Source organism: Giraffa tippelskirchi, chromosome 13 (assembly GCF_054371585.1).
Source record: "Giraffa tippelskirchi isolate mGirTip1 chromosome 13, T2T-mGirTip1v1.2.pri, whole genome shotgun sequence".
NCBI lineage: Eukaryota > Metazoa > Chordata > Mammalia > Artiodactyla > Giraffidae > Giraffa > Giraffa tippelskirchi.
In genome coordinates, this window is record NC_137287.1 from 74,952,437 (window position 1) to 74,978,277 (window position 25,841).

The following is a 25,841-nucleotide window of genomic DNA, read 5'->3' on the forward strand; positions in this document are numbered from 1 at the left end:
AGCTCACAAAGTCTAAGTCACAAAAGGAACAAAAATGACAAATTAGAAGAATTCCCCTGAAAGACCAACAATAACAAAGACTATTGAAATGACCTCCTGAGGGAAAGAACAGAGGGAAGGTTTACAAGAAACATGGCTGACCTCAAGGAGGTTCTTGGCCAGGACTCTCAAAATGCATTTTTCAGAAGCGCTTTGACACAGTCCTGCATGTCCATAGGTGGTCAAGAAGGCGCTGGCTCACATTCAAATAAAGCCAGTCTTGCAGGATCAGGATACGGCTTTCATAAATCCCCAGCCAATTTCTGAGAAATCCTCAAGGCTAGAGAAATCTCTCTTACTAGCTAAAAAGATGATAAAATGGAAACAGCCCCCATTCAAGAGGCTGATGTCATCTGTCTCTGCAAAGAAAAGGCCAAGCTCTCCTTTGTGAGAGCCCAGGATGACATCACCTCCCATCCGTGCCCTTCGCCCTTCCTCTGCTGCTCCCAGTTGGGGGGGGGAGGGGGCAGGGGGGCGGGGCGGTTCTCCCTTGGCAAATGTCACGCTTTCACTCACAAAGCTCCTTGACCTTGTTTGTTTGCCGGATTGCATTGCCAAGTGAAAGAGGGCCCCTGGGAGGGGTGACCAGAGTGGGTGAGGGGGTGTGCGCAGCTGGCCTGGGGGGCCCTATTCACACAGCGCTCAGAAAGTTCTGTATTTCCTTCAGCAACCCAGACTCAGGCCTCTGGGCCGAATGCAGCCCCCGGACAATGCTGTCAGCACTGAATACTGCGGATGGTTTAGCCAGGCAGCACAACTGTGGCCATTTCTTTCTTTGCAGAGTGGGATTCTCTTTGATGGTTTGCAGAAAGACAAGGCTCACATCTACAGCGCCCGCTTTAAAGATGCACCCACAGAGAAAGCCCAGATTATGGGCCCATTTTCTCAGAGCAAATAGAAGATTTGTGTGGGCCCCACAGAGGCACATATTGAGAGCAGGTTTATGGATTAGTGGGCCACGTGAATGACGTGCATGAGGATTCTCCTCCAGCAGCCATGGTCAGGAAATGATGCCCCTGCCGATTCTGAGCTCTTGATGAAGAGGGTTTTGGAGTTCTCACTGCATTGTTTAGGAGAGAGGGGCAGGGGAGAGAGACCTGAAAGGAGATTTGATTCTAGCGGGAAGAGGCTCGGAGTTTAAAAGCAGTTGCTCTGACCAGGTGAGCAAGAACAGCTTCTCGGCCAGCGTCAGCCTGGGTGTCCTGGGCCCTGGCTACTGCATCCTGATTCTGAAATGGAGATCCGAGGGGGCTGTGTTCAGATAATGACACACATGGACACATGTGCATGCGCACACACATTCAAGAACATTTCTACTGTACTTTAAAATTGAGACTCACTTTTCATTGTATTGTTTGGTTCTTGTACTTGGTTTCTATTTATTTCTCTGTATTTTGCATTTTATTTTGTATTAAAATCCCACAACATGCCATGTCATTTCAGTGCTTCTAGATCCCACTCAAAACTCATTTCTTTGAATTCAAAGACAAATATTGCACGATATTGCTTACGTGCATAATATAAAAAATACAACAAACTAGTGAATACAACAACAACAAAAGAGAAGCAGACTCACAGATAGAGGAACCAAACTAGTGGTTATTGGTGGGGAGGGAGGTAAGGAATAGGGCAATATGGGGTAGGGGAAGGGAAGGTACCAAACTACTGGGTGTAAGATGGACTCAAAGATACATTGTACAACATGGGAAATATAGCCAATATTTTGTAATAACTGTAAATGGAAAGTAACCTTCAAAAATTGTATAAAATTTTTTAAGTTACAAGAAAAACAAAGAACTGAAAACTAACATATTATTTCAAGTGAACATGGTTACATGTGACTCATTTGATTTTTTTTTTTTTTTTGGTATGTACATGTGATACTTCAAGGTCGTAAATGCTTCAATGTCCAGATAATCTCCCCCAAAAAAGATGCATACAAAGAAATTTATCTGACTGCAGAAGGGTTTGCAGGAAAGAGAGGGTATGACTCCTATCTGGCCTGAGCCCCTAACAGCGGGGGGACCCAAAGCAACTGCTTCACTCTCCAGCTCCCCCAGCATAGTTTCCTGTGAAACTGGACTCCAGCTACTCTGGCCTGTGGGCCCCTCACCCTTACCCTGCTCCCTCCCACCTCAGGGTCCTTCTTCTACTAGGAACCCTTCCCCTTCTCCTCTTTGCTTGCTTAACGCCTGCTTAGTCTTAGGTTTTAGTTCAAACATCCCGCCCTCATACACTAGCTTCCTGTGCAGGTCAAATCCCCTTTTGTGTGCTCCCGGTGAATCATCACACAGTTGATATTATATCGATTCGTGCATTTATTTGCTAGATGGCTACTTCTGAGAGTAGGACCCAGGCCTGCAGGTAGGAGTCACACAGGGTCCCCAGCCCTAGCACAGCATCAAACACTTCCTTAATATCTGTGGAAGGAACACATGGATGACTAAAAATCAGATTTATGCCTTCAGTTTATCAACAGTGGGTGAGAAGTGAGGGAACCTCCTCCCTCAGAGACCTCCTTCCTGACCCTTGTGGTTCCTGTTGACCCCTCTTCTTGGGCTGTCTTGAATTAAGGACCTAGTTCAGATGCAGAGTATAAACTCAGAGCTGTGTAGCTACTGAATATGACAGTTAATTTTGCACAGATCTAGATCACTAACAGTTCCCCTTCTAGAAAGTTCTTCCTGAGCACAATTTATATCTAGTGGGCAACACAGAGTTTAAAAAAAAAATTGTTCAGTTCTGGTCCCATCTGGCAAAATATTGCTTTATGAAATATTGCTGAACTCTGGTTCCAAGCCTAGCAAGTTTTCAGCCATTGGGAGTGAGTTTTGAAATAATAAACAGGAAAAGAGAACAGACAGAGTGTGTCTTTGACTCTGCCAAATCAAGACAGGTTCCAAACGGACCTGGAAGAAAAAGATTTTCCCAACCAAAGCCCAAGGCTTTCAGGAGAGGATTCAGCCATGCCTAGTATGCTAACTGGAGGAATCCATGACACAATCATCCAGTGTACTCAAAATTGTCCATTAAATCATCTTCCTTGGTGTGGTCTTAGTGATGTAGTTATGCAGTGTAGCCAATAATGACCATGAAGTCACACTCCTTAGTGTGGCCCTGGGCTGGTATGGCTATAACAGCCAGGAGGGGAGAGGAAGCAATCTACTGAAGAGAAGGATATCGCCAGCAAAACAAATCACTGCTCTAAAGTTGTCCATCCTAGCTGCATGGCAGAATTCCTTAGGGAGCTTTTTATAATTAAGGATAGTCAAGGTCCCACTGCAGATCGATGGAATCCCATCTCTGCATGTTGGAACCCATGCACTGGTACTCAGGAACTTCCCGGTAATTCCAATGCCGTGTATCTCGGGCTGAAGACCATGTCCCTAGTCCCTGAGCCTTGTGATTGGTATTTCTTACTTTCCACTTTCTGACTCAGTATCAGAAGGATACGAGCTGGGGCCCCAGTGAGGAAGAACCTCACTGCTTCAGAGGCTATTTCAGAGATTAAAAAAGAGAAAACTCTCCAAATGTGGAGAGATATCTCTTCAGCATCACCTAGGAATTCTCAGAACTGCAGATTCATAGGCCTTACCTCAGCGTGTACATCAGAATCTGCTTCTTAGCAAGATCTCCAGTGATGCATATCCACAAGGAAGTTTGAGAAATACCGTTCTGGAAAATACCAGAAAATGGTATTTTCTGTCCTTGAAAATCTGGGTCACGTTCCAAGATTTTCCTATTTCTTCTAGGTCTTTCCACACTGTCTCTAGTTCCCTTTGAGTCAGGCATTTGAGTCACCCTATTTCTGAATCACAGAATACTAAAGATGGGCTGTATTACAAAGATGAATCAATTCAGGCCCTTCATTTAATAGATCAAAAAAACTGACATTCCAAGGTTAAATCTTGATGAAGAGGACAATCCAGAACTTTCACAAGCTTAATTATCACAGCTCATGTACTTGGGAATTCATAATCTATATTTCAATTATACTGTGGCTTACCATCAAATATTTTTAAATACTGACCCATGTGTGTTTGTGTGTTAGTCACTCAGTCATGTCCAACTCTTTGCGATCCCATGGACTGTAACCCACCAGGCTCCCCTCTCTCCGTGGAATTCTCCAGGCAAGAATACTAGAGTAGGTTGGCATTCCCTTCTCCAGGGGATCTTCCTGAACAATGGGTCGAACCTGGGACTCCAGAAGTGCAGGCGAATTCTTTATCACCTGAGCCACCAGGGAAGCCCCCAAACCCCCATACTTGTCTCAATCTCCAGTTCACAATAACAGAATACCTTACACTCTCGAGTATATACTAGGGATCTTCAGTTGTGTGTGAAATGGTATGGACCTAATATAACCAGAGACCTAATATTAAGAAGAGGTGGCTAGAATACACAGAAGAACTGTAAAAACTATATAAAAAAGATCTTCATGACCCAGATAACCACGATGGTGTGATCACTCACCTATAGTCAGACATCCTGGAGTGTGAAGTCAAGTGGGCCTTAGAAAGAAAGCATCACTACAAACAAAGCTAGTGCAGGTGATGGAATTCCAGCTGAGTTATCTCAAATCCTAAAAGATGATGCTGTTAAAGTGTTCCACTCAATGTGCCAGCAAATTTGGAAAACTCAGCAGTGGCCACAGGACTGCAAAAGGTCAGTTTTCATTCCAACTCCAAAGAAAGGCAATGTCAAAGAATATTCAAACTACTGCACAATTGTACTCATCTCACACACTAGCAAAGTAATATTCAAAATTCTCCAAAAAAGGCTTCAACAGTACATGAACTGTGAACTTCCAGATATTCAAGCTGGATTTCGAAAAGGCAGAGGAACCAGAGATCAAATTGCCAACATCTGTTGGATCATCAAAAAAGCAAGAGAGTTTCAGAAAAACATCTACTTTTGTTTTATGGACTACGCCAAAGCTTTTGACTGTGTAGATCACAACAAATTGTGGAAAATTCTTCAAGAGATGGGACTACCAGACCACCTTAACTGCCTCCTGAGAAATCTGTATGCAGGTCAAGAAGCAACAGTTAGAACCAGACGTGGAACAACTGACTGGTTCCAAATTGGGAAAGGAGTACGTCAAGGCTTATATTGTCACCTTATTTATTTAACTTATATGCAGAGTACATCGTGCAAAATGCCAGGCTGGATGAAGCACAAACGGGAATCAAGATTTCCAGGAGAAATATCAATAACCTCAGATATGCAGATGACACCCTTATGGCAGAAAGCAAAGAAGAACTAAAGAGCATCTTGATGAAAGTGAAGAAAAGAGTGAAAAAATTGGCTTAAAACTCAACATTCAAACAACTAAGATCATGGCATCTGGTCCCATCACTTCATGGCCAATAGATGGGGAAACAATGGAAACAGTGAAGACTTTATTTTCTTAGGCTCCAAAATCACTGTAGATGGTGACTGCAGCCATGAAGTTAAAAGACACTTGCTCCTTGGAAGAAAAGCTATGACCAACCTAGACAGTATATTAAAAAGCAGAGACATTACTTTGCCAACAAAGATTAATCTAGTCAAAGCTATGGTTTTTCCAGTGGTCATGTATGGACATGAGAGATGCACTCTAAAGAAAGCTGAATGCAGAAGAATTGATGCTTTTGAACTGTGGTGTTGGAGAAGACTCTTGAGAGTCCCTTGGACTACAAGGAGATCCAACCAGTCAACCCTAAAGGAAATCAGTCCTGGATATTCATTGGAAGGACTGATGCTGAAACTGAAACTCCAATATTTTGACCACATGATGCTAAGAACTGACACAGTGTAAAAGACCCTGATGCTTGGAAAGATTGAAGGCAGGAGGAGAAGGGGATAACAGTGGATGAGATGGTTGGGTGGTATCACTGACTCAATGGACTTGAATTTGAGCAAGCTCCAGGAGTTGGTGATGGATAGGGAAGCTTGGCCTGCTGCAGTCCATGGGGTCACAAAGAGTTGGACATGAATGAGCGACTGAACCGAACTGAGTGTTGTGGGGCATATAACTAATGCTCTATGATGTTAAAAACCCTCAACACACCTTCAGGTACTCTCACACTGGGGTCACCCTGTTTATGACAGTGGGACCACAGCTTAGGATGTCTGTGTGTGATCCCCGGTGTAACATGGCCACTCCACTTCTCTCTCAGTTTGATTGAATCATACTAGGGAGCCCTATGCCCTTGGCTGAGAACTGCTCATGAAATATTCACAAGGGCTACATTTTCAGGTCTGGGTCACTCTAGGACAGTGGTCCTCCAACGTACTCACCAGGGACACTAGTTAAGACACAGACTATTGGGTTTCCCTCACAGTCTGTTATTCTACATCTCCGGGACAGGGCCCGAGAATCTGCATTTCTCACAGATTCTACGAGACACTGCCTTGGGGGACCACGTTCTGAGAAGAACTCCCCTGGGGCCCTCTCCCTCTTCACTGGACCACATGGGGTTAGTCTAGAAGTTTCAAAACTTGTGTCTAAAGTGAATTTGCCTCTTCACAGGAGTGATGATGCCTGCCAGCTTTCAGAACCACCAGCTTGCAGGAGGCTCTCAGGTGTCCTCCTCGTGAGCATGGCCTGTCCTTGGCTTGGTGCATCAGTGGCTCAGGCTTTCTGCTCGGTCCCCTCACAGCCCAATCCTCCCCCTGGCCCACCTACTCTCTCTGACTCTCATTCTTTCTTTTCTTTCCCTGTCACTCCTTCTCTGATCAATGTCAAGGTGAGTCTTAAATCTCATTCTGTTGCACTCTCCTGAGAGACTCCATCGCACCTTGTGGTCTGCTTGCCACAACCAGGTTCCGTTCTTCACCCCTTGAAACTTCCTGATGCTCCCTCCTTCTCGTAAGTGACTTACTGCTGCACCTCCTAAAGTGGATACCCAAATCCTGTCCACTTGGACTTCACATCCTGTCTTAACCCCAAGAGGATTCCATTCTCCGAGAGCTACCGATGTCTGAGTAAACTTTCTAAAGCCTGGCACCATTCGTGTTCCACTTTCGGTGGATGGAATTGTTTCCAAACGTGGAATTGAAAAGCGAACGATTCTTGGTCAAAGCGCAACTACCAAGTATGACTGAGATCAGCAGGGGGTTGCGGGAGCAGCTTACCTTGGATGAACCACTGCATCTGAAATCCTTTCTCGTGGTGACCAACTCCATCCGTATAAAACAGTACATGAAACTTGGAGCCTGTGGTGCTCCCTGAAGGTGGAATGTCTGTTCCACAGAAGCGCCCAATCCTCCGTGGGCCATCATAGAGCTGATATCAGAGAGAAAACACCAGCATGAAGAGCAAAGTCCACGCATACAGCTAAAGTTGTTTCTTGGTTCAAAAGTTAAGGGTAAATCTACTGAGATGGGCTGAGTCCAGGAATTAAAAATAGATAATTATATGCAGAGAGAGGTCCCTCCAAGGTGTAGTCCAGGCACAGAAGACGGAAATGCTGGCCTGGATGAGATGGGTTCATATATAAATCACACGTAAGAGATGCTCGGTGAATAACAGTATTACAACTGTAAGTTTTAAAAATAAATACTAACTATAAACAATCAGACAGTTTAGAAAGCTCTGAAAAGAAAATACAAAAATTAATCCCACTGAAAGCAAACCATTGTTAATATTTTGTTAATACCAGAAGCTTCTCTTACCAACATTTTTTTCATTGTTTGTATATATACATGTACATCTATGTGCAAGGAAATGTGTTTATCGATTTGTTCTACACATTTAATTGTGTTCCCTGTTTTTCACTAAGCTTGTCACCGAATAGGCTATGTAAACATTTTTAATAGTGGCATAATATACTGCTAATAGGTTGTATTTACATTACAATTCTGCTATTGTTCACTTAGTTAGTTAGTGCTACTTGCTCAGTCCTGTCCGACTCTTTGCAACCCCATGGACTTTACCCTACCAGGCTCCTCTGCCCATGGAATTTCCCCAGCAAGAATACTGGAGTGGGTTGCCATTTTCTTCTCCAATTGTTTACTTAAGATATTTACAATTTGGGGGCAAATAAATATAAATCTTTGTTTGATAGTTTAAATTTCTTTTAGGAAAGATTCCTCTAAAGGGAGTGAATCAAAAGAATAGAATCTTTCATGGCTCTAGATATGTATAATTAAATTTCTTACCAGAAATTTTACACAAATTTATTCTCCCACCAGAAGTTTATGGAAATATTTCTTACAGCACAACTTTGGCAATTTTGACTAAAATTATTAAAACTGAGGCTAATAGTGCAAATTTGTTTTCTGTTTGTAGTCATCTGAATTTGTTACTTTGGGATTGAAACTTTTTTCATGTTTCTTGTGCATTTCTTCTTCCTCTTTTGGAACTTTTCTGCTGAGGTCTTTGCCCATTTTCCCACTGAGGTATTTATACACCCTGTTGTATACACTTTATCTGCTTAATTTCATTAGATACATCTGCAAACTAAAAAAAAAAAAAAAAAAACAAAAAAACACCTTTCTGCCATCTCTCTCTCTTCAATCAGAAAAAATAATGATAATTCAGAAAGATTTGCTTCCTTAGGACTCAGAACATTGTATTTTCTCTTCAGCCCCTAGTCTCCACATTAAACACTTTGTTCCAGTTACCCTTGGGATGTGCTGCCTGTTATAATAAAACAGAAAATGTCTGATCACGGGCTTCCCTTTATCACGGGAAGCCTTGGAGAGTACACACATGTGCATGTATGTGTGAGTGTATGTGTGTGTATTTGTATGTAAATGTATCATCTGGATTCAACAAATTTCAAACTGACAAAATTATTTCTATTAGCTGAAATGTTATGATAGAAAATACCATTTGAAACATATTGATCCGAGCATAGAAAACTTCATAATCAAATTCTACAAATCCCCTCCACAGAGCCTTCCCTAATCCCTGTAGACAGTCATAAATGAGCTTTCCTTTGAAATCCCTAAGTTTTCCATTTGTGCCTCTTTGTGGAAATGGTCACATTCTGGTGACAGAGATGTGTGCCTGTCTCCTCCACTGATTTCAAGTTTCCTTAGATCCCAGCTGCTGCTGCTGCTAAATCACTTCAGTCATGTCCGACTCTGTGCGACCCCATAGACGGCAGCCCACCAGGCTCTTCCATCCCTGGGATTCTCCAGGCAAGAATACTGGAGTGGGTTGCCATTTCCTTCTCCAATGCATGAGAGTGAAAAGTGAAAGTGAAGTCGCCCAGTCGTGTCCGACTCCTAGCGACCTTTCAAATCCCCTCAAAGCCCAGCATAGGGCTTTGTCCAGGGTAGATTCCTGATATAGCTTCAGTGAAGAATTGCAACTACTTCCCCCACAACTGCACTCATTCACTCATCCTTAGGTACTAAACCTAAGCATTTTATACAAATGATAAAGATGGGGTTTATTTTTCAGTCTTATCCCTTCAGCTTCCTTTTAATTTTTTAAATACTGCTGCTTTGAATATGTGTATTTATGATCAAGCTTCTAAGGTTGTAGATGATTGACAGAAGTCACAAAGAGAGGGTAAAAATGAGAGAAAGAATAAAGCCACATAAAAAGAGGAGGAAACAAAAACAGCCCTTCACCTCCCACCTCGACCCCACCATCCACTGCAGGAGGTGGAGGTAGGGGAGGAGGCTGTGCTGCAATCTGTTTACTCCTAAACTACTGCTTCACTGTAGGGTATTTATTTCTGCCACAGAGTTCTTTTATTAAACCTAGTATATGAATTCCAATTCAAAACTAATTAATACAAAAATAAACATACTGTTCCCAAGCCGAGGCATAATAAGCCAGAAAACAGTCCACCGTTCTCCACTCCAGAAGGCTCATTTTGAACTTTGGGTTTTAGTGCAGTGACCAAAACTTTAATTACTTCATCTTTATCCAATAAAACGAGGTAACATTTCTCTAGGACCACAGTCGCCCTGAACTTCATGGATCTTCTGAAACTCTAGGTAGTGACATTGTCATGAACCGTATTTGAGATTCTTCAAGGTCAGAATCAGTGTAGTGTTTTTGCCTCCCAGCTCGGCAAGGTTAAGAAACGTGACATTTTCACATGACTTGAAGGGGATTTTTTTTCCTTCCTTCCGGATGGGATTACTTCATTGAAGGAGAGCCCCTGAATCCCAGTGGTTCTTAAATAACACATTGTTAATGGAATAGGGGGGTGGCAGCATAGGGAGGGGGTTTGAGAGGAACAGTGATGAATAACAATTAGTTTCTTTTTGCCTTTGGAGCGGAGAGACTGATACATCAAAATAAGCATCAAATAGACATTGATGAAAATGCTTAAATATAATGTCAAATAAATTAATTAGTATAGAACAAAATCTCTCTAGAAAAAAAATCCCTTATCCCTAATTTTACGTCCTTCTAAGGTTTACACTTAATTAAATCAGGGGCTTTTTATTTATTCTCACACAGATGGCTAACATCACCTCAACAATTCATTCCCGCGTAAATTTACCACACAAAAAGGAACAGTCATTTCTCAAAGTACACAAATACCGGTTACCATGGAAACCAGTTGGTGCCTGCTGCTCCTGATTTTGTTTTCAGAGCAGAATCTTAACCACAGGACATTCCAGCTGTGACTCATTGGGACTATTGACCAGCATGCGGCTCGGTCCTGTGAAGGGTACCAGCTCCCCTGCTTTTAGAAAGCTTCAATATTTACTCCTTCTGAACAGTATTTGAGGTTGGACTTGCATCCATAGAAAGAAAACTCACAGAAATTAAGAAGTGAAAGATTGACATTCTTACTTTGAATATGAAGATCAAATTTGTACAACTGTGTTTAAAGGTTTGGGTTGGTTCTTTTTTTTTTAATACTTAAAATGCTGCTCACGTTTTCAAGTTGCCATTTAATGTATCTTCACATGTGGATCCGTGTATGTACAAAACCTCCCACATAGAATCTTATCAGCTGTTCTCCTAAGGAGAAGATTCATTTAGGATTTTTGTGTTTTAGATCTTCCACCCTCCACACCACCCTGAAATATCTCAACCACTCTTAAGACACTCAAAGAGGAAGGAAATCTCTTGCCTCAGCCACATTTACCAACTTCTATCTACTTCCTTCGCGTGGGTTTGATAATTTGGTGCTTGCATGGCTGATGAGACCATTAGAGATTACAGACTATGGTTGCAACATAAAATGATCTGTGGACTCCAAAATAGTATGGACACATGCATACACATGGAAGACAGAAAACCAAAGACACCACTGACAGAGTGAGATTTTTGTAAGATTAAGGTTTCTGTAGGTACTTTATGAATCACTGGAACTCAAGTCTGGAGGAATGTCAGCTAGTGTCACCTGCTCCCTCAGTGTGAATCAACCTTATGAACTGCAAGATGCTCAGAACAGAAATATAGTTTTCAAACACTGCTTTGTTGCTAAATTCTTTGATGATTTTGAAAATTTGTGATCCTAATGAATGAAATTACAACTAACTCCTATCTCAGCTTGGGATATATAGACAGACTTCTATTCTAAACTCATTTTAGAACGACAGTGAATAACAACTAAAACTCAACACTATCATAGAACTGAAGTGAAATGTTAGTTGCTCAGTCATGTTCGACTCTTTATGACCCCATGGACGCCTGTCAGGCGCCTCTGTCCATGGGATTCTCCAGGCAAGAATACTGGAGTGGGTAGCCATTCCCTTCTTCAAGGGATCTTTCCAACCCAGGGATCAAATCTGGGTCTCTTGCATTGCAGGCAGATTCTTTACCACTGAGCCACCAAGGAAGCCCTCTCTACTATAGATTGGCAGCAAGTTCATACTTTTCTAAGCACTGTTTTTCTTATTTACTTGAAATTTTTCTGGAAGAAAAAAATTTTTAGAGTGGAGAATTAATTTTAAGAATAATTAAATATAGCTCACATAAAGAAATTAAATCAAGAGCTTCTTTGGGAAGATATCATTAAAATATGCAAACATTTCTAGAAAAAAAAAATTGGTCCATTTCCTATTACAAACCTTTAAAAACTCCAAAAGAACCTTATCCTTTAGAGTTTAGCATGTAGTTAAACTAATTCATCTGCTGTGAGGGAGAATTCTAGGTATAGTAGAGAGTTCTTAATACTTTTAGAGAAGAAAACTTCTGGTCAATGTAAAGAAGATAGTTAAATTTCTGAGAACTATACTCAATAAGCTCATAGAGTGGCTTTTGAAAGTCAAGGTCACTAGTAGATTATATTTCAGTTGAGAACAGGACAGTGATTATACTGTAGGAACACATTAGAGTACACAATAAAGGACAGAAACAGTATGGACCTAGCGGAAGCAGAAGATATTAAGAAGAGGTGGCCAGAATACACAGGGAAGCCCGGCGTGTTGCAGTCCATGGAGTTGCAAAGTCGGACATGACTGAGAGACTAGACTGAACTGAACTAAATATGGTCAGTGTTGGGCTCTAGATTCAAAGTCCAGTCTAGCTCTAAAATTCACTTAGAACATAAACTTGTGAAAATTACTTAACCTCCATAAGCTAAGAGTTCTTTGCACACTTGGCCTTTTAATGGTACTTGTCTCATGGGGCTGTTGTGATTTAGCAAACCAAAAAACCCATATAATAGGTTGGGTGTGAGTCCTGGCGTATGGACTCGAATGTTATTCTAACTCTTGGTCGGTGGCAAAGGGAACCTACATTGCTCCTAAAGAAACTCTACTGGAAATAACTTTGACAGAAAATAATATGATGGGTAGAAAGAACTTGAACTGACTCGTGTAAAATATTTCTCAGAAATCATCCCTGGCAGACCAGACAGGGGAGCAAGAAATCAATGAATCACTTGGGAGGAGATGGAGGACCATGGTGGGCAGAGTGTTGCTATGACAACCTGGTTTTGTGTGTAGACTGAGGCCATCCCTGCCACGTGGGATGCAGAGCCCAGGGCAGATCATACAGTGGGGGAGTCTGAAAGCGTGAAGTGTGTGGGTGGAGGGAGGTGGTAGATCATCACAGGGCTGCTGGTGAAGAGGACATTGGGCAATCTGTCAAGGCTGCCCTGGTGACAGATCAGGGAGCAACCACTGGATAGCAAAATACATGTGTTTTTCCTGTTGCAGCCTCCACCCCACTTTCCATCTGGCCAGCCTGCAGCTCTGGCTGCTTGGCCACTGGAGCTCCTGAGAGGAACTGGAACTGCTGAATTCTTGGAGCACCTCTTCAGATTTTCCCCACCCCAACATCAACTGTACCAGGAACTATGGGAGCTGCTTTGTTAGAACAGTTACTGGGAACACTGTTGCCCAAGTTTACATGCAAATCTCCTGGATAAACTTGGAACTTTCAGAGTTTACTTTAAATCTGAAAGGCTTTGAGATGTTCTTGTAAGAACAGAAGAAACTGCCAAGCAAGATTCATCTAGGAGAGTTAAAGGTCCCCACTGTGGATGACAAGAGCCTGGGCAGGGAGGGGGCGCGGGGGGTGATGTGGTAAAAATGCAATCCAATTGTGGAAGATCAATTAGACAAATGTTTCAATAAACATACATAAGCAGAGCACCGCTGGCTCTGTGACACCCCGGGGGGTGGGGAGGGTGGGGGGGTGAAGGCTCCAGCATGGGACACAAGGATGGGCACAGTGCAGTTGGTACAGAGGCACATCTTGCCTACCCCTACTCCCCCCTTCCCACTAGGCACAGGAAAAGCCATTGCCATGTGCTGCAGGGTGGGGCAGGAAGCATGAGGTATCCGTCTAAAATTAAACAATGACTCACAGCCCTGAGCTTTGCAAGAGACCAAGAAACCCATTGAAAACCCACATTTGGAATTATTTTGTGTTGCTCTGAATTAAAGGTTGGACTCCAATACAGACCATACGGTCACCTTTCCATGTGGTGGCTAGTTGCTGTCCTCTCTTAATAGTGCATGGATATTTATTTCTGATTTCTACATATTACTTATTTTAGATGCCACCAAGGCTGATTTGGGTTGGTTTGTTTGCTTGTTTTTTAATCATTGTTTAATCATGGATGTATGCAAAAGTTTAACTACAAAGACATTTTATCTCAGCAATGTTTATAATAGTGGACATTTGCAAAGATCCTAAGTGTTTCTCAAGGAGAATGGGTGGCTGTATTGTGATGATGAAACATATGATGTTGCAAATGATGTGGTGTAATAAATAACAAGGAGAAACATTCACAAGCTACTGTTACATGTTTAAAAAGTCATTAAAGAATAATATGATGATATAATAAGAATAATAAGAACTTATGATGGAGGGGGGAAGAATGGGGGAAGGGACAATTAGGGAGTTTGGGATCAGCATGTACACACTGCTGTATTTAAAATGGATAACTCACTGCATTGCACAGGGCACTCTAGTCAATGTTATGGGGCAGCCTGGATGGGAGGGGGGTTGGGGGGAGGGTGGATACATGTATATGTATGGCTGAGCCCCTTTGCTGTCCACCTGAAACTATCACAATGTTGTTAATCAGCTGGATTCCAATATAAAATAAAAAGTTTTAAAAATGCAAAAAAAAAAAAAGAGTAGTACGTACAAAATGATCCTCTTTGAATATTAAAATAAAATAGGGAGGTACTTTAGTAAGTAAAGGTCACCAAATATTATCAGTAGTGATATAATTTGCATTATTTTTATTTTATCTAGGTTTTTCTATATTTTCCAAATTGTCTGCAATGACTGTATTCCTATGTGATCAGATAAGTTTATTTTTTAAAGTATTATCTCTGGGACCCTACTGACATAGCAAGGTAATATTTTTCCAGGCTCAGAATTTCATACCCTTTTAGGTTCTCAGATACCCAGCTGGTCTACTAAAAATATTGTACTGTCTGTCTCCATAATCTTTTTCGTGTATCTCAAGATTATCCCTGAAAATTAGCCCATTAAAATGTTATTATATAAGGTAATCTTCAGCATTAATTTAAAACCATATTTTGTCCCTAATGCTTCCTTTTTAAAATCATATCTAGGCTTTTATTATTAATTAGACTAATTCTGTATTTATAAAAAGCATCCTTTCAGTTGTTCAGGGACTAAAGAGCTCTTACTAACATAAATTTTGATAGTCACTGATGGACCAATAAGCACCTAATTCCCTCCATAGTGGGAACTAAAATGCTTTGAAAGTCAAGCATGTTCTCCCTAGTGTGTACGATGAACATTTAGTTCCATGAACCACAGCCTTTCCTCTGCCAACTATACTGCTATTGTGAAGCATTCAACATTTAAAAAAATTATTCTGCCTCCTAAGAGCCTCGCCATCTGCTACAGATGGACTCAGAAACAGGGAGATAACTATAGAGCAACATGAAACTGTAGAAGCTGGAGCTGGAAGGACCCAGAGCACAGCCACACAGACTCTTTTCCAATTGAGGGAGGGCAAGAAAAGAAAGTTTGTTCAATAAGTAAGAAAGCTTGTTCAATAGATAAGTCCATGTAAGAACTGAAGGGTAAAGATGTCACTTTTGGACTTGCTTGGTGGTACAATAGTTAAGAGGCTCCCCAGGTAGCTTAGCTGGTAAAGGTCTGCCTGCAATGCATTCTATTCCTGGGTCAGGAAGATCCCCTGGAGAAGAGACAGGCTACCCACTCCAGTATTCTTGGGTTTCCCTGGTGACTCAGATGGCAAAGAATTCACCTGCAATGCGGGAGACCTGGGTTTGATCCCTGGGTTGGGAAGATCCCCTGGAGAAGGGAAAGGCAACCCATTCCAGTATTCTGGCCTGGAGAATCCCATGGACAGAGAGGCCTGGTGGGCTACAGTCCATGGGGTCACAAAGAGTCAGACACGACTGAGCAACTAAGCACAGCACAGAAGCACAATAGTTAAGAATCCACCTGCCAATGCAGGGGACACAGGCTTAATCCCTGGTCTGAGATGATCCCACACGCACTGGAGCAACTAAGCCCATATGCTGCACCTAGAGCCTGTGCCCTACAACTGAAGCCAGAGCAATGAGAAGCCCACGGACTACAGTGGTAAGTAGCCCCTGCTGGCCGAAAATAGAGAGCCCGCTTTCAGCAACAGAGACCCAGCACAGTCATCAATAAATAATTTTTTAAAAATATGTCCTTTTTGACAAAATTCTGAAATGTTGCAGGTGGAAAGTGTTCCCATTGTAAAAAGTAGTCAATCAGTGTAATTAATTAAAATTCACAGCAACTCCTAACTTTTGGATTCAGTCTTCTGATCGACACCTTCTCCTTCATGCCATGTGCCTGTTGGGTGGTGGAAGGGGCCTTACATGCATGCACTTGATGCCTGTGCCCTGAGGAGCAAAGTGAGCTGAGGACCGCCGGGAAAGGAAGCGTGCAAAGAGCACTTTCAAGCTTTGAGCATTAATGGAATTTTCACTGGCTTCCAGGTAGTGTGGAAATTACTGGTAGGGCTGATTATTATTTATCCTGATCCTGTCCTTCATGTTTGAGAAGATATTGAGAGGGGAAAACACAATTTCTTTTGAATCCAAGAGCAAAGGCTCTCTTTTGAAGTCTAGTGTGTTTGCCTCATTAAGGGCAGCAAATTAATGCAATTACATGAAAATTCTTCACTGTGAGGGACGGTGAGAAATGATCAGCATTTTTTAAGGAAAGGGATTTTGGTCATACTGAGATAAACATCTCTCCTTTTAAATTTTGTAATTAAAAAAATCACATTTTACTTGGGCAAATTTGGAGTCTTCAAAGTCTTCTAAAATGCTTCTTGTTATACTTAATGACACTACAAAGTATTTGGCTTAATTAACCAATGGATACGCTTCAGTCTAAACTCCTTTGAATCCAGATCCTGCTCTGTCCAATGCTAGATTCATATCCAGTAGAGAGTCCTCAATTGAGTTATCTGGCACACTGTTTTCACTTTTTATGTGTGGTTTTGAATAGCAGTTGTCCTTAGAATTGAAATAGCTTATCTCTGAATTCTAAGCAACATGCCAGCCATCCTAGAAGCAAACTTCCTCTAACAGACAGTTCCAGGAAGCATGACTCATCTGCCCAGGAAGTGTTTAAGGAGGTGCCATGATAATAGAGTCAGTGCAGACCCACTGCTGCTACCACATCCCATCTCCTCCACTTCTCTGCTTTTCTTTGGCCAGCAAAGGGGATTTTAACTACCCCACTTTTAGGTTCAGATAACACCCAATCCCTGTGGCTTTGGGAGGAAATCTGAGAGGTCAGAGAACGGAAGCCCTGCTTTCAACACAGGGCCAATCTAAGCTAGTCACATTGGGAAGGTTGTTTTGGAAACTGTAGCTTTTCAGTTACTGCAAAATCTTTTAGAACAACAAATTATCCATAAAATCGTGTTTATGTTAAAAAAAATAATAAATAATATTTATTAGCACTTATTCTGTGCTGAGTATCATTCTAAGCCCTTTCCATGTATTATCTAATTTTTTTTTGTACTCAGTTACTTCAGTCATGTCTGACTCTTTGCGACCTATAGACTGTAGCCCTCCAGACTCCTCTGTCCATGGGATTCTCCAGACAAGAATACTGGAGTGGGTTACCATGCCCTCCTCCAGAGAATCTTCCCAACCCAGGAATCGAACCCATATCTCTGACATCTCCTGCATTGCAGGCAGGTCTTTACCCACTGAGCCAATCTTCATTTTTTAGTTGTTTTTGGTTTTTTTTTTAACTCTTCTAGCTAAGTTTCCAAGCTTATTAAATGAGAGAATTGAGAAGTGATAATTGTCTAAGGCCATATGATTTTTAAAATTTATTCATTTGGGGCTGTGCTGGATCTTTGTTGCTGCTCGCAGGCTTTCTCAAGTTGTGGTGAGAGGGGCTACTCTCTAGTTATGGTGCTCAGGGGTCTCGTTGTGGCGGCTCTTGTTGTGGAACATGGGTTGTAGGTACACATGCTCAGTAGTTGTGGCAGACAGGCTTTAGTTGCTCTGAGGCATGTAGGATTTTCCAGAACAAGGGATCGAACCTGTGTCCCCTGCATCAGCCGACAGATTCTCATCCACTGGACCACCAGAGAAGCCCCATGTATCACCTACTTTAAAACTCCAGCAGCCCTATAATGCAGATAGTATTGTTATCTTCCTTTTAGAGCTCTGGAAACTGAGGTATAGAGAAGTAATTCAACATTTTGAAAGGCATCAACAGTTCAAGAAGAACTGCTCTTGTTTCCTTCATTGGCAATTAGTTTTAAAAATAAGAATTGTTAAATTTAAAAAAAAAAAACAAAAAAACAGCAAAGTCCTTATTCTCTGTGATAACAGAGAGTAACCAAAATAATTTTTTAAGTTACAGTGATAATATCCAAAACTACTGTTAGTCAATGGAATTGACATTTTCTTCATTATATTTCTTAATAGAGCTTAGAGTAAAATAAGTGGACCAAAATGTTGGCTTTCTCATTTACCCTTTGTGAGCATTGTCAAAATGTATTAGTGAAGCAGGCTATAGACAGAAGACAAGAAGAAAATTACATGGCTTGAGAAATGAACCATTAATTATATCTCAGCCCCTAAAGAATTAAATGCTCTCTATTTAGGAATTTCTGTATACCTAACTGGACTTCCTAGGTGATGCTAGTGGTAAAAAACCCACCTGTCAATGCAGGAGATATAAGAGACATGCGTTCGATCCTTAAGTCAGGAAAATCCCTTGCAGAAGGAAATGGCAACCCAGTCTGGCATTCTTGCCTGGGAAATCCCATGGACAGAGGAGTCTGGTGGGCTACAGTCCATGGGGTCACAAAGAGTTGGACACAACTGAAGTGAAATAGCTCGCATGCTGCACACTATACCTAACCAAGGTACTGAGGCAAATATGACATTATGTAAGTGTTTACTATGTGCCTGTCTCTTTATATATAAAACTCTTTTATCCCATTTTACAGATGGGGAAAGTGAACCACTTAGAAGCTAAATAACTTGCTCAACATTTCCTGACTAGTTATTAGTGAAATCTGGGTTTAAAGCCACGCAACTGGCTCCAGAGTCTATGCTATACCAAACTGAACAGGCGTCAAGATGACTGGAGCCTGGGCACCACACTCCACCACTCACCTCTACTGAGTGAGTAACAGATGAGTTACTAAATCTTAGTTTACTATTGGAGAAGGAAATGGCACCCCACTCCAGTATTCTTGCCTGGAGAATCCTGTGGACGGAGGAGCCTGGTGGGCTGCTGTCCATGGGGTCGCACAGAGTCGGACACGACTGAAGCGACTCAGCATGCATGCATGCATTGGAGAAGGAAATGGCAACCCACTCCAGTGTTCTTGCCTGGAGAATCCCAGGGACGGAGGAGCCTGGTGGGCTGCCGTCTATGGGGTCGCACAGAGTCGGACACGACTGAAGCGACTTAGCAGCAGCAGCAGCAGTTTATTGTTAGCATCCACAAGAGTCTGCTGATAGAAGAGAGCTGGCTTGAGCTGTTCGAATTCCAGGGAACTCCCCAAGAACAACAGAAAAAGCAGAGACTGGAGCTGTCTCCAACTGTGGTTTATCTTTAAACCAAAAAATTTGGTAACAGAGGTCACTGTTTCTGAGACCTGTACAGAACCAGCTGCGTCTTCACACGACGAGCAGTGATGCAAACACAGACATCTGTGGACACTTTGCTTATTAGCAGGGATGCAAATTCTTTAAAAGGATAAAAGAAATCAAAGTCCTCCCAAGAACTGGATGGTGGAGTAAAGGAACTTGGAAGAGAAAGAGAACAAACTCTGAACTCTTGGAGCCAAACAGACCCAGGCTGTCTGAGATAGAAGTCAGACCTTGGGAATGAGGAGCAGCCACTCACAACCAATGGGTCATGAGGAAGGGAGACGACATTTCCAAGAAATGGAGAAACAACACTCTGAAAGGTAGGAGGAAGGATCTGAATGGCTAAGCAGGAGTTACCCTCTCTGCGGAAGGAACATGAGGGAGGAATAATGAGCATTTCTGGAGAACTCATATTTGCCAGGTGTGCAGATTGTTTTATTTACTCTTACAACAACTTTATGAGTAGGTGTAAGTATTCCTTCCATTTAATACATGAGGAAACCAAGGAAGTGAGAGAATAAATTTTATGCCCAAGGTCAGAACTAGTGAGAAAGAGCCAAGCTTTGAACCAGCGGGACTCCAGAGTCTACAGTTCTCTTGTCTGTAAATGACCACTGATACCCAATTGCTAAACTATCCTGAAGATAAGCAATAATTATCACGAAGATGTCTATGAGAGTACTCGGCGCAGAGTAGACGCTGCTGCTGCTGCTGCTGCTGCTAAGTAGCTTCAGTCATGTCTGACTCTGTGTGACCCCATAGACGGCAGCCCACTGGGCTCCCCAGTCCCTGGGATTCTCCAGGCAAGAACACTGGAGTGGGTTGTCATTTCCTTCTCCAATGCATGAAAGTGAAAAGTGAAAGTGAAAGTGAAGTCGTGTCTGACTCTTAGCAACCCCATGGACTGCAGCCTACCAGGCACCTCCATCCATGGGATTTTCCAGGCAAGAGTACTGGAGAAGGTTGCCATTGCCTTCTCCATAGTAGACACTGACTACTGTAATTCTTTTAAGTTTTTATTGGAGCATAGTTGATTTAAAATGTTGAGTTATGATTACTGCAATTCTCAAAAGAGACATCTTAGATGTGAAGGAGAATTTCCTAATTTCTCATGAACTTGAACATTTTGCGTCTTTGTTGGAGAAGGAAATGGCAACCCCACTTCAGTGTTCTTGCCTGGAGAATCCCAGGGACGGGGAAGCCTGGTAGGCTGCCGTCTATGGGGTCGCGCAGAGTTGGACATGACTGAAGCGACTTAGCAGCAGCAGCAGCATGAGAATAAAAGTAGAGAGAAAAAAGAAAACATCTTTAGAATAATGTTTCCCTAAGAATGTTCTGTGAATTAGGAATGGCCAATATATGTTAATAAGGATTCTAGGCAAAGACAGAATGCTGCCTGTGGTGTCCCCAGAGGGCTTCCTCCTAGGGGAAGCCCTGGCCTCTTGAGGTGGGGAGGGGAAAGGGGGAAAGGGGGATGGGGTGGGAGAGAGAGGAGGGAGGGGTGGGGGTGGAGCTGGGGTGCCCTTGCCTGCAATGCCATCATGCTGCATCCAGAAATCTTCCTCGCTGTGTTACCACCCCCACCGGATGCAGTGTTCATCCAGTTCTGCCGATTTCACCTATTTCACCTCCAGGTGCTCTCAAACCCTCTGTTAGGTTCCCCCTCCATGGCCCTGGTAGGAACCCACTGTCCCTCACCTGGAGAGCAGCAATCCTCTTCCTGAACCTCCAGAGTTCCCCTTACCTTCCTCCCATTCATTCTCTGAGCCAGAGTCTTCCGAAGTGCCAATCCAGCATGCTGTCTCTCTGCTCATACTCTGGAAAGATCTTTTCTACTTTTAGATGGCCATCAAAATTCTGCACATGTGTGCAAGAGCTCTAACCTACAGGCCCCTGCCCTCCGGGAGCCTCACCCTCAGCCTCAGCCCAGCTGTGTCCTTCAGTTCTGACAGTGGTTCTTCTCAACCCCACTGGAGCCAGGCTCCTCAGAGCCTTCCTCCCAACTAAGCCTCAACCTGGGCCTTTATAAACATTGCAGAGTCTCAGCACTAACGATTTCAACGAAGTATTCTTCTCAAATTAAAAGACTTAAACACTAACATAGTTTCTAACAGCTCAAGGTCACATCCTCCGGATGACCCCAGCGCCCCACTTAAGAAGCCTGCCTCAGAAAGTTCAAGGCCACCTAAAGGGTTTACTATTTGTTCCAGCCAACACCTGTTCCAGGCCCATGACTACCTTTTTTTGGAGCACTGACTAAAAAGGGCTTATAATTGTGAATCCTTCTCTTGTCCTTTTGATGTATATGTATCTCCTACAACTCAGAGCATCTTTCTTAAGATCTAAAACTCATTTCTGTGAAATGAAACCACCAGGAAGGACAGGGCCCTTGTTTCCCAGTCTCTGTGGGAGGAGAGAATCCTTATCACTGCCAGCCGCCAGACACACACACAGCGGCTTCATCACACTCCTCTGACCAACCCTCAGGAATTTTCCACTTCCCTCACTCTGCCCGAGGCCCCGCGGGTTCCCTACAAACTCCCTCATTCTCCGTTTGAAACCTGGTCATCTCTGTACAAGATGAGGTTGAGTTCAGTTCATGCTGGACCTGCTTCCCTATTGCAAGAGCTTATTACTGATTAAAACCTGTCCTTTCCACTTTAAAGTGTCTGGCTCTATTTGCCTTTGACAGTTCCTCAACCACAACTTCCCTTACTGAAGCCTCCAGCTCTGCAACACCTTGTCCAGTTACTCTTCCTCAGGAACCTCGGATAATATTCCTGATAGCATTTAACGCAACTTATGACTAAATTTGTATACTGTTGCAAACTGACTAAGGGCTTCCCTGGTGGTTTAGCGGTAAAGAATCTGCCTGCCAATGCAACAGACGCAGGTTCAATCTCTGGATTGGGAAAATCCTCTGAAGGAGAACATGGCAATCTACTTCAGTATGTTTTGCCTGGAGAATCCCATGACAGAAGAGCCTGGCAGGCTATAGTCCATGGGGTCTCAAAGAGGCAGACACGACTTAGCAACTAAACAAAAACAATAACAATAATAAATTGATTAACATCTGTCTCCTCCATGAAAACAAGGAAAACTGATGCTAAAACAGTTGTATTTCCACAGCCTATATGTCTAAAATATATTTGAGTGACTGAATGAGTGGATAAATAAATGAACAATGCATATTTAGGATGGCAAAAGCCTGAGGAAGTACTATAGCAAAAACAGAGCAAAAAGATCCTGTTGCATTGTGTTTGATTCAGCATTTCTCAAATTTATGAGAACACTGGTCTCTTTATTTGTAAGACATGTGTCAACATGTGTGGCAGAGAAAGCTATGTGGTTTCCCCAAATGCAGTTCCCCTTTGTCTGCATTCCTGAATCACTATATGGAACGCAGAGGAACACCTGAATTGGTCTCCAACATGACTGAGAAGTAAACTTGTATTGTACTAAGCATCTGAGCATTTCTGAGTTCTCCATAAAACAGCTAGTATTCTTTCCTGTGCTCAGTTGCTCAGTCATCTCCAACTGTTTCTGATCCCATGGACTATAGCCCACCAGGCTCCTCTGTCCATGGAATATCCCAGGCAACAATATTGGAGCAGAGTGCCATTTCCAGAGGATCTTCCTGACCCAGGGATTGAACCCATGTCTCCTGTGTCTCCTGAACTGACAGGCAGATTCTTTACCTCTGAGCCATCTGGAAAGCCCACAGTATTCCTTAACTAATTTTAATTATATCAGGCATGTGGGCCTGATGCTGCAGAGTTGTCACTATGGAAAATACTGCTCAGGCTGCAAACTTGGACAACATGAGTGTAGGACTGAAAGACTGAGGGACATCAGTGACGTTATCAAGGATGCTTTTCATTAGCAGCACACTATTTTGTCACTGAAAGGAGGACGTGGAAGTGCAAAAAGCAATGATATAAACATCTGGGGAAGAAGATGACATCAGAAAGAGGATTTGGCAAGGGATAAAGTGAATCTTATAAAGGCTACAGGGAAATACATTTGACAGAAGTCACTGACATAATAGAGAGGACTTGAAATGGACATAAGTGGAAAGGGAAGGCATTAAAAGAATGTTGAAATGATGTAATGGAAGATGATAGTGGCTAAAGTGCCAAATAAAGAAAGTGGCAAGGAAGTTTAGAATCAGAATTCACACACTACAAAGTGAATCTGACATTTTAATGTACTGAGATAAATATAATAGTATCAGTGAGCCTTAGTGAATCAAAGCATATAATGTACGCTTGACTTTGTACAACTTTGGCTGTAGCAGTGGAAAAGTAAGCCCTATTGAAAAAGAAACATGGAACAGCCCTTGAAGGTATATGCTAAGAAGACACCTATTATAATCCTTACGACTTCCCAGGAGAGAGCTTTGAAGTGAGGATGAAACGTGCTGTCATGATGGAAGTGGGCTACAGACAGTGGCCCCAGCTGCTAAACTGAGGCTAATGCAGGGTTTGCTCTACTGGGATCCCTGGGGATTTTGACTGAGTGAGGCTGGGGTGGGGTCTAGGGTCTATGAATATATTTTTAAACAAGTTACCTCTATTATTCTGGAATGAAGCCAGATTTAGTAGCCAGTTATGGGGGCTTTATCCTCCACATCACCTTCTTCCTCAGTAGAAGTTTTTTTGTTTTTTGTTTTTTTAAAGAAAACATATCAACACTAGTGGAGCAAAAAGACACCAGGGATGGTAGAGGTCAGATGTCTATGAGGACTTCTCTCAGGTGTCTTGTTCTTTAAAAAAGCATGCTGTTTGCTGAATTCTTTATATTCTGTACTCTGTCAGAGAGTGCTGAGTGAAGAGATGTGCTCTCCTGAACTAATCCTGACCAGCAGAGACGTGGTTGTGACTGTAGAAATGAACAAGCCATTAGGAGAGAGGGATCCATTTCCTCCAAGTCTGTGATGACATGTCAGTCATGGGCATGCGGCTGCAGGGAGGGAGACTCTGAAAGGAGATATGAGCACATGGACCAAAAAAATTTTTTAATAAAAAATTAATGAAAGAACAAAGAAATTCAATAGAAAAAGGAAAGGAAATTCAAGAAAAAAGACATACTCTGAAAAAAAATTAAACTCTGTCCACATAGTCGGGAATAATTTGGGGGTTGAGGTGGGTAAGAAAAGGGAAACCCTCTGAAGAGCTCAGTCTAAGAAAAAACCCACGGACCTACATGGTAGTTTTCTGACCATCCCATGAGCACACATACAAATTAGCTAAACTGTGGGATATGGTGCAGTTAGAAAGAAATGTCTATTTTTTTAAGCTATGACTGGGGCAAAAGAAAGATGAAAATGTGAGTCGGACCAGTGCTTAGAGAAGACAGTGTAACATGATGAAGGTGAAGTAGAAAAACATCTCATAATTTTGAAAGTGGGAGAAGAAACAGGAATTCCAATTTAGAGGATAAGACTGTCAGTGCCTTTAAATGAACTTTCCCATGCTTAAGTGCCTTACACCATATAGCCCTGAGAGGTACGGTCACTACAGAACAGATTGTGTGATCTTGCTCACTTCATAGGCAATTCAAACCACACTTCAGGGGAACTCCCTGGTGGTGGCTAGGACTCCACACTTTCACTCTTGACAGCCCAGGTTCAATGCCTAGTTGAGGAACTAAGATCACACAAGCCACAGAGCACAGCCAAAAAGGAGAACAAACGGCTTTAGCATGCCGGCAGAATCCCTATATGTCCCTGCTGCAAGGTTTTGCCTCTTTCCACAGATGTGGACTATGAGCAACTCAGGCCAGAGGGCTAGACCTTGCTGCCCCTGGTCAGAGCAGGTCATACTGAACAGAGCAGCACTTATCCATTGACAGCTAGATCCATGCCTTGTTGTCAAACTCAAAGAGACGAGCACCTGGTGACAGATGTAACCTGTCACCAAGGGAAAGTCTAGTTGTTTGTAAGCACCTGAGGTCCATGGTCTTGCAGTGTCATGGCCGGGGTACCCTTATTTAAGTTAAATCTGTGAAACTGCAGAAACTCAGAGGAAGCTTTTGAGATGAAAAATTAGACCAGAGTCTATGTTCACAGCAAGAAACAAGAAAGTCAGAAGAAAGAAGAAGCAGGGAGTCACTCCTGAGCCTTCTTGATCCCTGCCCTCTCCCAGCTTTTCAGTTGATTCTGTGTGTCATGAGGCTTCTTTCTCACTTTCCTAGGGTAAGAGCCATTTCACAAACACTAGTCTTTTCCCCATGGGTCAGTTTGAGTGTGTATCTACAACCAAGAGTATAAGGCAGAAAAGGGAACATAGGAAGATGCCGGAGGTCTGAATGGAAAA

At 42.6% G+C, this 25,841-nt stretch overlaps 1 protein-coding gene across 1 annotated transcript in view; it reads right to left on the reverse strand.

Annotated features, from left to right (window-relative positions):
- Positions 1–25,841, reverse strand: part of CUBN (cubilin) — a 265,963-nt gene that overhangs the window by 161,331 nt on the left and 78,791 nt on the right. The window contains exon 28 of the mRNA XM_081553627.1: positions 7,159–7,309. Within this exon, the coding sequence (XP_081409753.1) occupies positions 7,159–7,309 (151 nt within the window). The remainder of the gene's footprint in view (positions 1–7,158; positions 7,310–25,841) is intronic.